The sequence below is a fragment of the Strix uralensis genome, chromosome 4, assembly GCF_047716275.1.
Source record: "Strix uralensis isolate ZFMK-TIS-50842 chromosome 4, bStrUra1, whole genome shotgun sequence".
Taxonomy (NCBI): domain Eukaryota; kingdom Metazoa; phylum Chordata; class Aves; order Strigiformes; family Strigidae; genus Strix; species Strix uralensis.
Window position 1 is genome coordinate 123542623 of NC_133975.1, and position 14552 is coordinate 123557174.

Genomic DNA, 14552 nt, shown 5'->3' on the forward strand with positions numbered 1-14552 from the left:
ACTTAATAAAAACTTGTTTGGCCCATAGGATCGTGCTCACAGCGTGCTGAGCTGAGCCATGTGTTCTTAAGGTAGATATAGGAGAACGGTGTGGGATCACCTTCACTGAAGTTCATGCCGTGCTCAGAGAGGGGGAGGTTTGCTTGACTTGAGTGGAGAGCTGTCAGGAAAGCAAGCCACACGGAAGTATTTTACCTCCTAGAAATAGCAAATACACGCTGAGAATCAAATCTCCCCTGTGTTGTTTTTTTTTTAAAAATCATATTCAAATGAAGATTTAATGTGGAAACATGTTTCCTGATCTAAAGGTGAATAGTTTAACTGTACGGGATAAATATTTAAGAGTAGCGTATCTCTTTCCAGTAAAAACACTCTGGGCAGAGACTTCCTTTTGGTAGCAAAATGAGGCTGTTATTTTACGTGCCTTTGACCCGATTCCAGAAAAATATTTAAAATAGTGAAGCTGGCAGATCCTGCCATGGGAGGCAGCCAGGTGGAAGGGACAGAGCTGTGAAAGGTGGCTAAAGTGAGGAGTGAGGACTGCGGGGCTGAGGAACACAGACCCACCGGTTGTCTTGTCAGTCTTCAACAGCCGCCAACATTGCACGCTGTAGCGGGAGTGTATGACTTGCAAATGGCCTATAAAATTAATTGCCAGTTAGAATCACCTAATTATCGAGCTTATGATTATTAATTGAAGGCACATATTGGTTTGAGGTTGTGCATGGCTTCTCTGCCGTGCTACAACACCACCGTGCAATTGCTAAAGGCTTTGTCAGAGCTGTGTTTGTACAGTGGTCTGTGAGCCCCCGAAAGATGGCTGATGTTCCTGTCCTCTCTTCATCTTTTGAAGGGCAGTTTCTGAGCAGTCTGTGTGGGGCCAAGGAGTATGGAGGTAGCCATCAGTGAGCGTAAGCAAAGGGCCGGAGGTGGGTGCAGGAATCCCCATACACATAAAACCAGCAAAGACCTGACTCTTCACGGCTAAGTCGCTGTTACAACTCAGAATAACAGTCATTAGTCACTGTTTGATTATGAGGATTTTCATATTCACTCAGTGCTGCATAGTATTTGTTTAAACACCTCTCCCAAGCATCCTGCAAGATATCATTAGGTAGGTGTTGCTGAGTGATGCAGGGCTGTGATGACTGAACATGTTAGAGCTGAGGCACAACAAAATGGGCTGTGTGGGTCTCAGAAGCGTTTCTGCACCTTTTTTGGATGTATTTGCACGTTGTTGTGTACTGGCACCTAGTATGTTCTTCTGCTCTATCCCTTCTTGCTCCCACATAGGCTTCAGCTCAGTTTAGATATTTTTTTCTTGTTTAATAAATCTTCATGCTTGCACAAGTTGTACTTCTAGGGTATGGGTACTTTGAAAGTTTCAATAAATATTTTTCTACGAGCCTAAGTACAAATGTGCGTGGCTGGTGCTTTCACGCCTGAATCCCAGATTCATGTGGCAGGGGAGCAGGGTTGCAGGGGAAGCACTTTCCTGCACTTGCTCAAACCCTCACTGCAGAGATGAGTATTTATCAGGAGACCTTCGTCCTCTCCAACATGCCCAAATGCCCTTTTCCAACGAGCTGAATTTCAGCCAGGTCCCTGTGTCAGGTGTCATCCTGTTGTCTGCCTTTAGATCTGCTGAACTGGGGCTGAAGCAGAGCCTGGGTGTCTGACAGACATGTAGCCTGAGGAGACAACGGCAAAGGACATCAAGTCCAATTTCTGTCTTGAGGCATGGAAGGGTGACAAGACTTGCCCAAGGCGGGGGAGGAGATCGGTTGCTGGATATGAATCCCTGACCTCCCAGATTGTAAGGACCTGTGGAGGTTTGAAAGCGGCACTCATTGTAGGAGTCCCTAAACCAGGTTCTCCTCTCTGGGTGCAGGGGGAGGAGAGGTGTCTCAGATTTGGCTCAGGCTTTCTCAGTCCTCACTTTTTTCCAAGTCTCTGTTGTGGCAGCATGTTTATTTCTGTCATAAGGGTGTCTTGCAAGTCTGTTTCCAGAGCTCCACCATCAGCTCTGTGCAGCACATTGGTGTGAGGAGTCAGTCGATATGGGGGGGGAAAGTCAAGGCAAAGATCCTCCATGTGTATGTAATGGAAAAAGCTCCACAACACCTTTCCTTTTGAGGAGTAATTTCATCAAGAAGTGAAATCAATACCTGAGGTAGATGTATAAGCCTTTCCAAGATGTTCAGGACTGTCTGCAGCCCTCCGTCTCTGTGTGTTGTGCTGGAGGGCCCTTGGGTTTGGGTTACAAGATAGCTAAAGGCTCCCTTCCTTGACTACTGGTGCAATATGAGCTTTAATTAGATCAGCTGAATTTCTTCATGTCCTGCAGGCTTGCTGGTGCAGGGACCCATCTTTCCCCATAGACATCTTGCTCAGCCATCACCAAATGGGGCTTTTACCTTTGATTGGGGTACCAGGGGCTACCAGCTTTAATTGATAGGCATTATTATTCAGGCAGGGAAACTTTAATGAGTCTCCATGTGGGTTTGTTTGGTTTTGGGTTTTTTGCTCTTTTTAGTTTCTGGAATTAAGTATGTAATTTTTAACAGGGATCTTCTTAATTAAATTGACTGGCTGGGTGGGATGAGTTGGCTGGAGGCCATGGCAGGGCTTTCCTGTGACCTTCTGCAGCATCTCCAGTGCTCCCACTGCTGCACCAACACCCCTCCGGCGCAAGGATTGTCATCAGTGGTGGTGATTTTAAGAGACATCCATGGTTGTAAGATCAATGTTGGCTTTAGCAACAAGCCTCCCAGCCCTGCCTGAATGTTTTATTTAGTTCTCTGATAAAAGCTTTGACCTACATCTAGCTCCAGGAAGCGATGAGGCTTTGATAATACTCGGTCATCCTGGCGGAGGGCATGCTGCTAACAGAGCCTCCAAGACGAAAATGGATGTGTCCTTTAAAATAACATCAGATAAACCAATAAAGGTTTCAGTCAGTAGACAACTTTATCTCTGCCAGGCAATACGTAGTCCAGTTTTGATGGAAAGGGTGTACCTTTTTATGAACTGTAGATATTAGGAAAAGAGCTGTCTATTTTTAGTTATAGGAAGAGAAACCAAAAGCCAAAAAACCCCCATTTTCAATGGTATGAGGGTGTCAGCGATGGAAATGGGTTGGACCACTTGGGGTGCTCAGGGAAGCAGTTATCAGTGGTGGTAAAACAGAGGAGTCCTATTTGAATTGTTCTTTGCTGTACATGTCTTGGATGTGGTCTATCATCTGGAGCTCTCAGTCCTCTGTGCAAGGCTATCTTGCGGGCAGCTGTAACGGCTTCATGGATATCCTTCCTAAAACACTTGCTGCCTTTAAAAGCAATGAAGGCAGTGTCTGGGAGGAACGAGGCAGGGAGGTTTGCAGCCCCATCCTCCCAGCAGCCGGCTGGAGCCCAGAGTCAGGGGGAGGTCAGCAACAGCAGGATGAGAATTAGCATCATTGCCCTGACAAATCAATGGTCACGGGGCGATGCTGCAGGACTACCGCTGCACTGTGGTGTGGCCCCACATTGATTTATGCTGCTTATCTGGGGGGCTGTGTCAGTGCCATCACCCGTTTGTGTACTCATGTTGCATGTTTTTTGTTTTTTTTCTTCCCCTTTCCAGGATGAACTTGACCTCACGGACAAGCACAGAGAGGCCATGTTCGCGCTGCCGGCGGAGAAGAAGTGGCAGATCTACTGCAGCAAGAAGAAAGTAAGAGACTTGTCTGCACTGTGGTGGGGAGCTGAGCCCCTTCTCTCCTATGGAGGCTGGGGAAATGTGGGTAGGAACACAGCTCTATTGCGATGCTGAGTGGTATTTGGAGTGTCAAAGAAATGCATCTATTCCCTGTGGAAGTGAGGGCAACCAGCGAGGTCTTCAGTCTCCAAAATGCATAGCTCTTCCTCCTGAGCCCATTCATGCTGGAGGAGGTGTCCCCGCACAGGTGTCCCCCACCCCGTGCTTGTCCCTGCCAGCACAAGCAGGGCTGCGTGGAGCTCTGTGGCCACTGAGGCTGGCATTGCGGTGGTGGGAGACTGCTCCAATCACCATCTTTCATGGCCCCGCTGTTCTTTGCCGATGCCTGGGGGCCTGATTACAGCCTGCCTGAAAGCCTCCCCCTCCCCTGGCTTTACAGTTTGCTGCCATGAAACAGTCTTGGGCATCATTTTTGTCCTCCCACCAGCTTTTTCCAGAGGAGAGCACAAATGGAAAGCACTGCTGGGGAAGCCAGTGAGAGGTTTAGCCCTGTGGTGTGGAGGTTGCTTTTAGAGTGAAGCTGTGTCACCCCTGGGGCGATGAAGGGCTTTAGGTTCACGGGTGTAACTGAGATACTGCTGATAAGAGAGGAGGGTTGATGTGAGCTGCTGATCTGTCTGCCGAGCTCCCAGCTCCCAACCTGACGTGTCCTCTCTGCGATGCCCTCGTGGCCGAATTTCTCAAGCTGAAAACATGCACAGACATCTTCCCAATGCCGAGTTACATTTGCTTTTGCTCCTGCGGGCATGCAGCCCAAGCAGCATGAGGTACAGGCAGCCTGTGAAGTGGCCAAAATCACTCTTTTTTCACCAGCAAACTGAAGATTTTTGTCCCTGTATGTTGGCGCAGGAGTTACTTCCAGCTATCTGTGCTGGGACTCTTTTTCCCTTCCAGCCTTGGCAAAAGCAGAGATCCTGCAGGGCATACTGCAATGGGCAGAAATGAGGCAAAAATCCTCAATCTCACAAGTAGATGGAAGGAGGCCTGTGAGGGAAATGCCCCCAACTGGGGACATGGACCTGTTGGAGTGGGTCCAGAGGAGGCCACAAAAATGATCTGAGAGCTAGAACACCTCTCCTATGAGAAAAGGCTGAGACAGTTGGGGTTGTTCAGCCTGGAGAAGAAAAGGCTCTGGGGAGACCTTATTGTGGCCTTTCAATACTTGAAGTGGGCTTGTAAGAAAGATGGGGACAGACTTTTTAGTAGGACCCATTGCAATAGGACAAGGAGTAATGGTTTTAAAAGAGAGTAGATTCAGATGAGATATAAGGAAGAAATTTTTTACAATGAGGGTGGTAAAACACTGGAACAGGCTGCCCAGAGGGGTGGTAGATGCCCCATCCCTGGAAGCATTCAAGGTTAGGTTGAACAGGGCTTGGAGCAACCTGATCTAGTTGAAGATGTCCCTCCTCATTGCAGGGGATTTGGACTAGATGACCTTTAAAGGTCCCTTCCAACCCAAACTGTTCTATAATTCTATGATTCTGTGATTCAGTTCCCAAATTCGCTGCTGTGTCCCCTAACCTGGTTGCAGGAGTTGGCTTGGCAGTGCTGGTGGTTGCCTGGCCCCGCTCGAAGGGCGCTTGCTGCCATTAATGCCTCTTTTCTCCTGCTGTAGCAATGGCACCAGATTTTCCAGCTGCGTTTTAGGCCAAGAGCAGGCTTACCTTGCTCATGTAGGATTAAGTTTTAAGCCTCTCATAAATACCCCTGAAATCCCTGTATTATTGTTAGACAGAGGCCTGCCATGCCCGAGATTTAAATTGGAGGGGAGAAGAGATGTTAACAAATTACAGGCACTGGTCTGAATCGACAAGAAAATGGGCAGGGGATGCTCACTCGTCACTGCCTGTTGGATAAGCAGAGCTGTGCTCCAGTGCGTCTGGATAAGGGAAGACAACGGAAACTTAAATGAAGCAAAGCCATGTAATTATTATTGTGAGTGGAGATTACACACTATCTAATCTCCCAAGGAGAGGTTTAGATGGAGCTGATGGTGCCTCTTGCCTATTCCAGTATGTCCTTGTGCTCACGGCTTTTTAAAAACCGTACTGAGAAACTCCCTGCTCCTGAGGGGTGTTGAAGGAGGGAGCCACAAAAACTCCCTGTGGCATCCTCAGAGGTCCGCGGAGCAGCTGCCCATCTGAGACTGGATCCTGGCTGCTGTTCTGCTCTGGTCCTTGTTCCTCTGGCTGCTCTCAGCCACTCATGATGTTGTTTTGGTGAGCTGCAGAGCCTATGTGCCACTGCTTGCTCTGAAGGAGATGTGCTGGTGGAGACAAATGCTTTTCTCCTGCTTTTTAGTTAAAAATGAGCGAGACTGTATCAACGAAGGCTCCAGCAGTGGAGGAAGCCAGGAATCACCTGGGCTGAAGAACATGTCTGTATGCATGGCAGGCTCTAGGCAGTCCTGTTCCTATGTGATGAGGACCAGTAGGCAGCAGAAACATTGGTGGCTATCCCAGTGGCTTGTGTAAATTTTACCCATGTACCTATTTTTTTATGAAGACAAATCACCTACAGAGTAGCCTGGCATTGAGGAAGGCGGCTGGGCTTCTGTAGCTGAGAGCAATGGCTGGGTTTTGGCTGGGGCAGTGGAGCTGAGACAGGGCAGGGGTCCTACCTTGGTTTGGCTGCAGTCTGAGCGGCGGTGATTTGGGGAGTCCAGGATGTGCCCAAACCCTTTAGCCTGCCTGTGTTTAATAGCAAGTCGTCACTTGAGATGCTGGTAACACCCAGTTTCGCCTGGTGGGTCCCAGGGACTGGCAAAAGTAGACATCAGTCGCAGGCAGCTGCCTGACTTACCAAGGATCCAAAATTGACCCCTGAGCAGTTTTTGCTTTTTCCTTTGCTGCCAGTTTTGGCTCCTGTTGGAAACAAACTCTTAAGAGTCAGGTGACTTTGGTCAGACTTTGAGTCCAAAAGCCCCAGTTTGGGGCATTCCTAATTTTTAGCATTTTCCCCATTTTCGTGCTGGTTGCAGTGCCCCCCACCACAATCACAGAGACCAGTTGCAACAAGCTCCACCTTGAAAGAGCAGCACAAGGCAGGACAGAAACACTGCCCAGCCTTCTCCTGGGGATTTTCCTCAAAAATCAGTTTTGCTGGGCTCCAAAATATCTCGCGCTGTGGCTGTAGCCTGTGCAGCCAGGGCACTCCCCTGCCTCCATCAACAGCAAAGGTGTGTGCAGCACAGAAAGCATCTGAATATCTGTCCTTTCAGCACATTCCCTGCTGCCGTGTGCCATGTCTGGCGCTTCTGCTTTGCTGGCGGTGTCATCAACCACATGCGGTTCTCCAGAGTGCATCCCTGTTGTTGCATGTTTTATATATTCCCATGATTTGGTAAAAGGTGACCAAAATGAGACATTTTGTTGTGCTGGGTTGTTCTGGAAAGGGACCTGGCAGCACCTGGCCTTCGCATTGCTCATTGAGAGGAAATAAGGGAAAACCAGCTATTCCCCAGGCATATTTCCTCCCCTGGAATATTTCTCCCTGGCCTGCAGCCCTGTATCCTGGTTTCTCTGCCCTGCAAGCAGCTGTTTCTATCCCAGCCCACAGTACCAGCTTGGCAGGGCGAAGGTTTGTCTCCTTCATTCTCCATCCATAGAGACACTGGGTCTGATCCCAGCCCTGACCCTCTGTGGAGCAGGGGGATGCACTAGATGAACTCCTCATGGTCCCAGCCCACCTGTATCACCCTGTGATGCTCTGGGGGCTGTGGGGGAAACAGAGAGTTAAAAAGATAAAAAGCGTCTCGTGATGGGGGCTGGCGAGTCTGTCGGCAGTGACCCGAACGGGAACTGAGGTCTGCATTAAATCCAGCAGCCGTGCAGCGCTTGGGTCAGGATTATTGGAGAGATCTTCTTTGAAGTCATCATCCCCCTCTACGGCTGTAATAAAGCAGGAAAATGTGAAGGTGGAGATGCATTAACAGCAGGATGAAATCTGCTTTTAGAAGTGGTATTTCTGGATGATGACTCGTTTCATACCTCATCCCGAAATATTTCACTCCCTGCTGGCCCCGCTCTCCAGGAGAGGATATTGCTCGGAAGCACAAGGAGGAAGCAGGAGGGTTTCCAGTTTTATCGTTTCTTTGGCTGCGGGTTTGCTTCAGTGGAAGAGGGTGGTTCAGGATGGCCTTTCTCAGGAGGCCATTCACCAAAGGGAGTTAATAATTAACACTTTGCATTTATTCTGCAGCACCTCTTAATTACAGGAGGTTTGGCTCCTGCCAGCCAATGTACATAACGTCAAGCTATTAAAGCAGCTTGCCGGGGAATTTTTATGAGCCTCCAAATATGGGTGGATAAGGGGTGTTCAGGCAGAAGCTCAGCATAAATAACCAAGTGGAAAGGATTGGTAGTGAAAACCAGCTCAGGCAAATGCAGGATCTGATGCTGCCCCTCTCCCTTTTGATTCAGCTGAGCTTTCTGAGCATCTGTAAAGCCAGGGTAGGGGAAAAATGACCTGCAGGGATGCCAAGTGATGCTGCACTCTTTAAGCTTGTGTTGAAAACCCACTGGCATCACTTAACGCTGGGTGTGTAGCTCTCAGCAGTGTTAAGCTGTCCCCTGCAAGCAAAACTTACATCTAAAATTTCCTCAGACATCAGATATGAAACCAGGATCCCTTCTCATTGGAAGGCAATGATGGTGCGTTTACAGGGGAGGATGGGAAAAAATGTGATAAATAGGGAAATGAGTGATGACTCTCCAGTAATACTATTTTTCCCAGCCAGGCAGCCTCTTTCCTCTCTAACTGCACCTTCCACTCGCTCCCTCCAGAGAGCTTCGCTTTCCAGTTCACTCTTCCACTTGTAACTGAGTCCTGCCCCTCATTCACGGGCCTTGTGTTTCCATCTATTGCCTTCATTTAAAAAACATCAATTATTTTTAAAAAAATCAAGCAAAAAGCTGCAGTAGGAGAACTAAGAGCAAAAGCTGACAAAGATGGCATGCAAGGGGAGGAGGAAAAAATAGCTCGGCCTTTTGCCATGCTCCTGGGTCACCTGGGATGGATGAGAAACATTTTATGGCCCCTGAGTATCCTGATATACTTGCCATTATTGCAGCAACAGGTTGAAATATCATCTTGGGTGTCATTTTCTCGAGCTGACCGAGAGAAACAGTCTGTTTGCATGGCTGGGGGTATTTTTCAATAGGAAATGTTTATAGTTTTTATCTTTAAAGGTAATTCTCTTTTTAGTTCCAATCACAACACACTTTTGTTTAAGCGAGGTTTTTCTCCCTCTCCGGCCAAAAAATGCATCTGTTAGCAATCTTTTTGGATTTTAAAGTGAAGCTTTTCAAACAATGAACCAGCTGACTACGAAAGGCATCTGGTCATGCTATATTTGCTTATGGGGAGCATAATTTTTAAACCCTGGGAAAACTGTACAAGGGCATGTGTGTATTTGTAGAGGAGAGGATATAGGAAGTGTTAGCATGTGGAAAACCAGAGTGGTCTGGGATGAGATGGCTCGGACCCCAAGATCCCAACTCGGGGAGAATCTGATGAAGTTACAGCCCTTTGAATCATCACTCCATGGGGAAGCAGCTTTAGTTGCATCATTTGGGTTTTGTTGCAGGGATACCTGGGGGAGCCAAGTGGCTGGAGGCACAAGGAAGACCCAGAGGTCTATGGTGGGCCAAAACCTCTGCTGGCACATGCCTGTCGGCAGAGCTGGGCTGGATTTAAACTTCCCGTGCAGACTGCAGACCTGTTGGTTTTAAAACCCATCCGCACCACTGTCTGCTTCTTTTTTGACCTTGCAAACAGCATCCAGGTGGATCATCCCCGGCAGGAAGGGAGGGGGGGTGTCCGAAAGGTGGTGGGCTGCCAGCTGCCTCCAGCTTTCCCTTGCTCGACGGTTATGGAGCAGCAAGGAGGGGTGGGGAACGCTGTGCAAAATAAAAATGCAATCAGGAGGATGCATAAAACCGAAGGGGATTGCTTCTGTTTTTGCAGCAGGTGCCAAATGAAGAGGACTGGGTTTTTTAACCCCTTGCTGTGTTTTTTTAACCCCTTGGATCTGGCTGCTGCAAGCCAGCCCTTTTCTTCTGACTTGGTTTCACCTTGAAGGATCTAACCTGGTGTGTTGGACATCAGGCAGCTGGAGAACCCAGCCAGCTGCCCTCCGGGGCGCAGTTATCCCAGAGCAGCTCCAGATCCAACACCACCACCATGGGCTGTGAGTGTGGGCAGGAGGCTGTTGGATCAGACGGAGATGTTGCCTGTAGGCTGGGCATCTAAAAGGTGTCACCAGAAGCTTGATTTGAAAGCACTGAGGAGCTTCACAGGTGTCTTTCTCCCCACCCCCATGGGGACACTCTGCGAGCAGAAGAGTGCATTGCTCCTGGCAGCTGCATTCCTGCAGGTCAGAGCAACAGGAGCTCATGGAGATGCACCTTCCATGTGTAAATAATGGTTCCCAAATGGGGCCAAGACTAGCCCGTAAACGGCTTTCATGCCACAGCTGGCTGAGCCACCAGCTCCTCTGTGCTGCTGCCCAGTGTCCTGAGGAGGGTCACTGGGAAGAGCAAGGGCACTTCTGGCTGTGGGAGCTGCTGACACCCCAAGGGGCAGACACATGGGCTGTGGATGTGTCAGGCTTGTCACCAACACATGGCAGGGCTGGGGAGCTTGAAATCTCCCCAGGAAGAGCAAAGGGATGGCTGGAGCTGGCAGTTCAGTGACCTTCAGTTGGAAAAGCTCCCGCTAATGAGGTGTCTTGACTGGGTGCTGCTTTCCCTGTGGCATCTGGCGCCGACAGAGGGGATGGAGCTTGCTCATCAGGTTCACACCACGACAGCCCCCCACCACTGCCACCGAGGTGTGAAACAGCCAAGCAGCAGCATCTATCAGCCCGGTGCATGAAGCCCAGGGGTGAAGGGCAGCAGAGGCAAGGAGGAGGTGCAGCGATGCGGGGTCGTAGCTGATGTGATTTGTATTTTTGCTTGGAAGGAAGAAGTGGGTGTCAGGGGGAGTGGGTAGAAAATGAAGGAGGGGGCAGGGCAAAGATTGCCCTTGGCTGCACGGCTTTAGCATTTCCTAATTTTTACAGCAGAGCATGTGTGTCCATTGGGGCCATTTCCTAGAGGACAGCGAGGGTTGTTGATGCAGATGTTACAAATGAGAAGGGATACCTGTCCCTGCACTGTGCAATTACAGCCATCAGCCTGCTGGGCTGTCAGTAGGGTTCCATCAGCCCTCACTTCTGTGCTTCTTGAGAAGCAAGCGAACACAGGAGAGACCTAAACACAGCCCAGAGAAGAAGAAATTGGGAGATGTTTGTGTCCCTGGTGCCAGCTGGACGGAATGCGATGGAGCATCCTGGAGAGCTGACAGCGGTGGTACTCTGCTCCACATCTGAGCGCCCGTTGTCAAAGGCAGGCTGCAAAACTCACATGCCCAAAACCCACCCTGGCTGCTGAGAAACCATTTTACAAATTCACCCTTTCAACCCGTGGTGCCCTGGAGAGGTTCCTCCCTCCTCCTGCCTCTGAGCAAAGCCTTGTGAGTCACTTCCCTCCGGGCTCGTCGCTTTGTAGGGAGATTTCTTTACCACCACCGAATGCACTAAAGGACACTTATCAGTGTGCTGTAGACCATTAGCCACAGTAATTACCACTGAGCAATGCCGGGGGAAGCCGTGCCCTGATCTTTGCCTGCTTTATTGTGCAGTCTCCCTTTGCCTGGGAAGCTGCTTTCCAACGAGCCTGCCCGGCTGCTCATCTGAATTAATGAGGTTCTGCTGCACTTAATTGAGAGTGCTCTCTAAATTGGGGGTTTCAGGGAGGAAATGCAAGAGCCCAAGGGAGCAGAGCAAAGGGAAATATTTATAATGCAGCACGTTAATTATAAATGAGCAGTTTAGCCAATTTTGTTGTTCAGCCTCCCCTCCGCCCCCTCCGGAGACCTTTATTTTTTTGCTCCACCGCTTCTTTTCAGCCCTAAACGAGCAGCAGGTCCAGATCCCTGCCTGCCTCGCAGGTGTTCATACCACGCGGGAAGGTCCTGGAATACGGGATGAGCTGGCCCCGCTGCCTTCCCACCCCGTTCCTCAGCACGGGTTTTGCTCCCTGCCCAAATGTCCTGGCTGGGTGCATCTGAACAACTCTTGGTGCTGTGCTGTGGTGGGGATTTTGACACCTTTCCCAGTTGGTGTCACTGCTGGGAGCACTGGAGGGAGAGGGATGCTTCTCTTAAGAGGTGCTGATGGTATCTCAGAGTGATGGGGGGACCTCCAGTGATGTCTCCAGGAGGCGACAGGACCTGGTCCCTTTTCTGACCATGTTCAAGGCGCATGTGGGTGCCATGACTCCACCGTCCCCCAGGGCACTGTTTTCATGCCAGCCTCTAAATCGAGGCAGGAAAACTGAGAAAATCACAATCTTTGCCCACAGGCTTTGCAGGGTTTGTGCAGAGCCTTCACATGGCAGAATGTAGGATGGCTCAGAGGGGTGGGTTGGCAGACATGCATGGGGCTCATGGCTCCCCAGCATCCCTCCCTTCTTCTTCGGTGCCTCTGCTACATGTACGTGCTCTCTCCTGATTCTGGTGCATGTAGACAGTATGCTGTGTATGAAAGTGTGTCCCAGGGAGGGGTGTGCTTTTGCACACCGGAGCAGATGGGAGTGTCCTTTAGGAAGGCGTGAGATTTGAGCTGAGAAACCAGAAAGACCTGGCTGCCTGTGTTAGATGGGATCGTCACCGAACAGGAAGGTGGCATGGGCCTCACCCCAGCTGCTTGGCACCTCTGAGGAAAGATGGGATCATCCAGCAGGACAGGTGGGCAGCGCTGAATAGGGCTGGCACCAAGAAACTGCCCTTTGGTTGCAGGGAAATAATGCAAGCAATGCTCTGCAGATTGAACCTGCCATCGGGTGCAGCCTGACCTCACATCCCCACGTCCCCGTTGGTGGTTGGCCATGGCCAGTTCCCCATATCCTGCTCCCACCTTGCTCCCAGGGACTGGTGGTCCCACCTGGGTTAAACAGATAGCTCTAACCCAGAGGTTGCAGAAATGATGTGTGTTTCCCTGGGGTGACAAATACTTTGCAAAATATGACAGTTTACTTTGCCCACCCCTCAGGAGAAGCAGAAGGTCTTCCTTCAGCTCCACAGGGGGCGGTGGTATATTTTGTGTCTTTCCGTTCTACTTGTAAATATAAATTACACCCCTGTTTCTCAAGCCTCCTGGCACCCTCCTGAGCATCTTTCTGACAATCTGGATGTCTTTCACCAGGCTGTGTGTGAGCGGACATGCCAGCTGCCAGGATTCCTGCAGACATGGCAGGTATTTCTCCACACAATCCAGTGGTGGGAAGCTCTGACTGACCAGACAGCCTCAAGCGAGTGTCCTCTTCCCAGCCCCTTGGGAAGACATTGGGTTTTCCCACCACAGTGGCAACCTCCCCCTGGCCATGGCTTCAGGTGGCCAGACTATGCTAGCAGGTGACAGCCCCTGCATGTGATCCCAGACATGGCCATAAATGAGTCAGGATGGGCAGCCGGATGTTCCTGGGGAGGATTGCTTCACCAAGTCCGTTTGCCAGCAGATGGCAAGAGGTCTCTGCCCCTCCATCCTCTTGCCTTTGCTGGAGGCGAGTGTTCAGGAGAGGGGAAAGTGGAGAGAAGCCAGTGCATCCCATTTTTCCTGGCTGCAAGAAGACCAAAGACATCCTTGTCTCTCTCCATGAGGCTGTGTGTTGCATGCTCAGCCAGCAGATGAGCATTTCCCTTTTTTTAAGCACTATTTGGACAGGATGGGGATGGTTTTATTTGTTGCTGGCAAAAACTAATTGTCAGAGCATGACTATGAATGGACCTCCATCCACACAGAGGCAGGCAGTGGGGCCTCCTTCAGGTTTATTAGGTTTGGCAGTAGCATGGGTAGGACAGATTTTTTTTGTTATTTTTCTAACATTGCAAAAAAAATTCTTGCTCTCTGCTGATTCCCACTTGGGTGAAAATAAAATCAAATGTGGAGGGCAGGTGAATCAAGTGTTTTATTCAAAACCTCAGTTCTTGGCAGGAGAAGGAGGGAAGAACAACCCAAATTATTAAAGCAGAGGGAAGGGAGGGCTGAATTCAGTCTTCTTGCTCAGGAAAGTTACTTTATTTGCTTTAAACTTTACCAGATCTATAGAAGATTTTTAAAAAGTGAGGCTTGTGGATGTGCATCTGTCAGTGGCAGCCTGCCCGAGGGCATGGACAGCTACTGGGGTGATCTGATTACTGCCAGGATGGATCACACCACTTGGAGAGGGCTGGAGGTGGCACGAGGGTGGACGAGCAACTTCTCTTGGCCATCCGCATGTCACAGGAGATGCCCAAGGGTCTGCCAGGTCCCTTGTTGCTCCTAAACTTCCTTTGTCCCCATCGTGGAGCCAGGCACAGTGAAGGGTCAGGCCTGCGGGAATGGGCTGCTCTGCTGGGGGGGAGCTGGGTCCCATCCACATTACCTATCGCTGACTCCTTGTTTTCTCATCTTGGCAAGCTGCATCTTGGGAAGTTTGGATGCATGAACATTTCCCACGTATGCCTCTTGAACCACAGTAAATATTTGGGACTCTACTTCTTGGGCTTGCTGAAATCAGCCGGAGGATCAGTAATTGTCTGCACGCACAGACGTAGGAGCAGAGGAGTAGGTCATCCAGCTCCCACCATCTCAGGCGATTGCGGTGTAGGATGACCTTTGCAAACGTCTCTTAAATTTAGGGAATGGGAAAAGCCGTGCAGCAAGTTGGGCTATGAACTGAAGATGGTTAGTGAGGGGAGATGCCTGG

At 49.9% G+C, this 14552-nt stretch overlaps 1 protein-coding gene across 4 annotated transcripts in view; it reads left to right on the forward strand.

Moving 5' to 3' along the window:
* Window positions 1–14552, forward strand: part of DAAM1 (dishevelled associated activator of morphogenesis 1) — a 98991-nt gene that overhangs the window by 49870 nt on the left and 34569 nt on the right. For all 4 annotated transcript variants that reach the window (XM_074868966.1, XM_074868963.1, XM_074868967.1 and 1 more), the window contains one exon: window positions 3625–3714. In XM_074868966.1, coding sequence (XP_074725067.1) covers window positions 3625–3714 — 90 coding nt within the window. The remainder of the gene's footprint in view (window positions 1–3624; window positions 3715–14552) is intronic.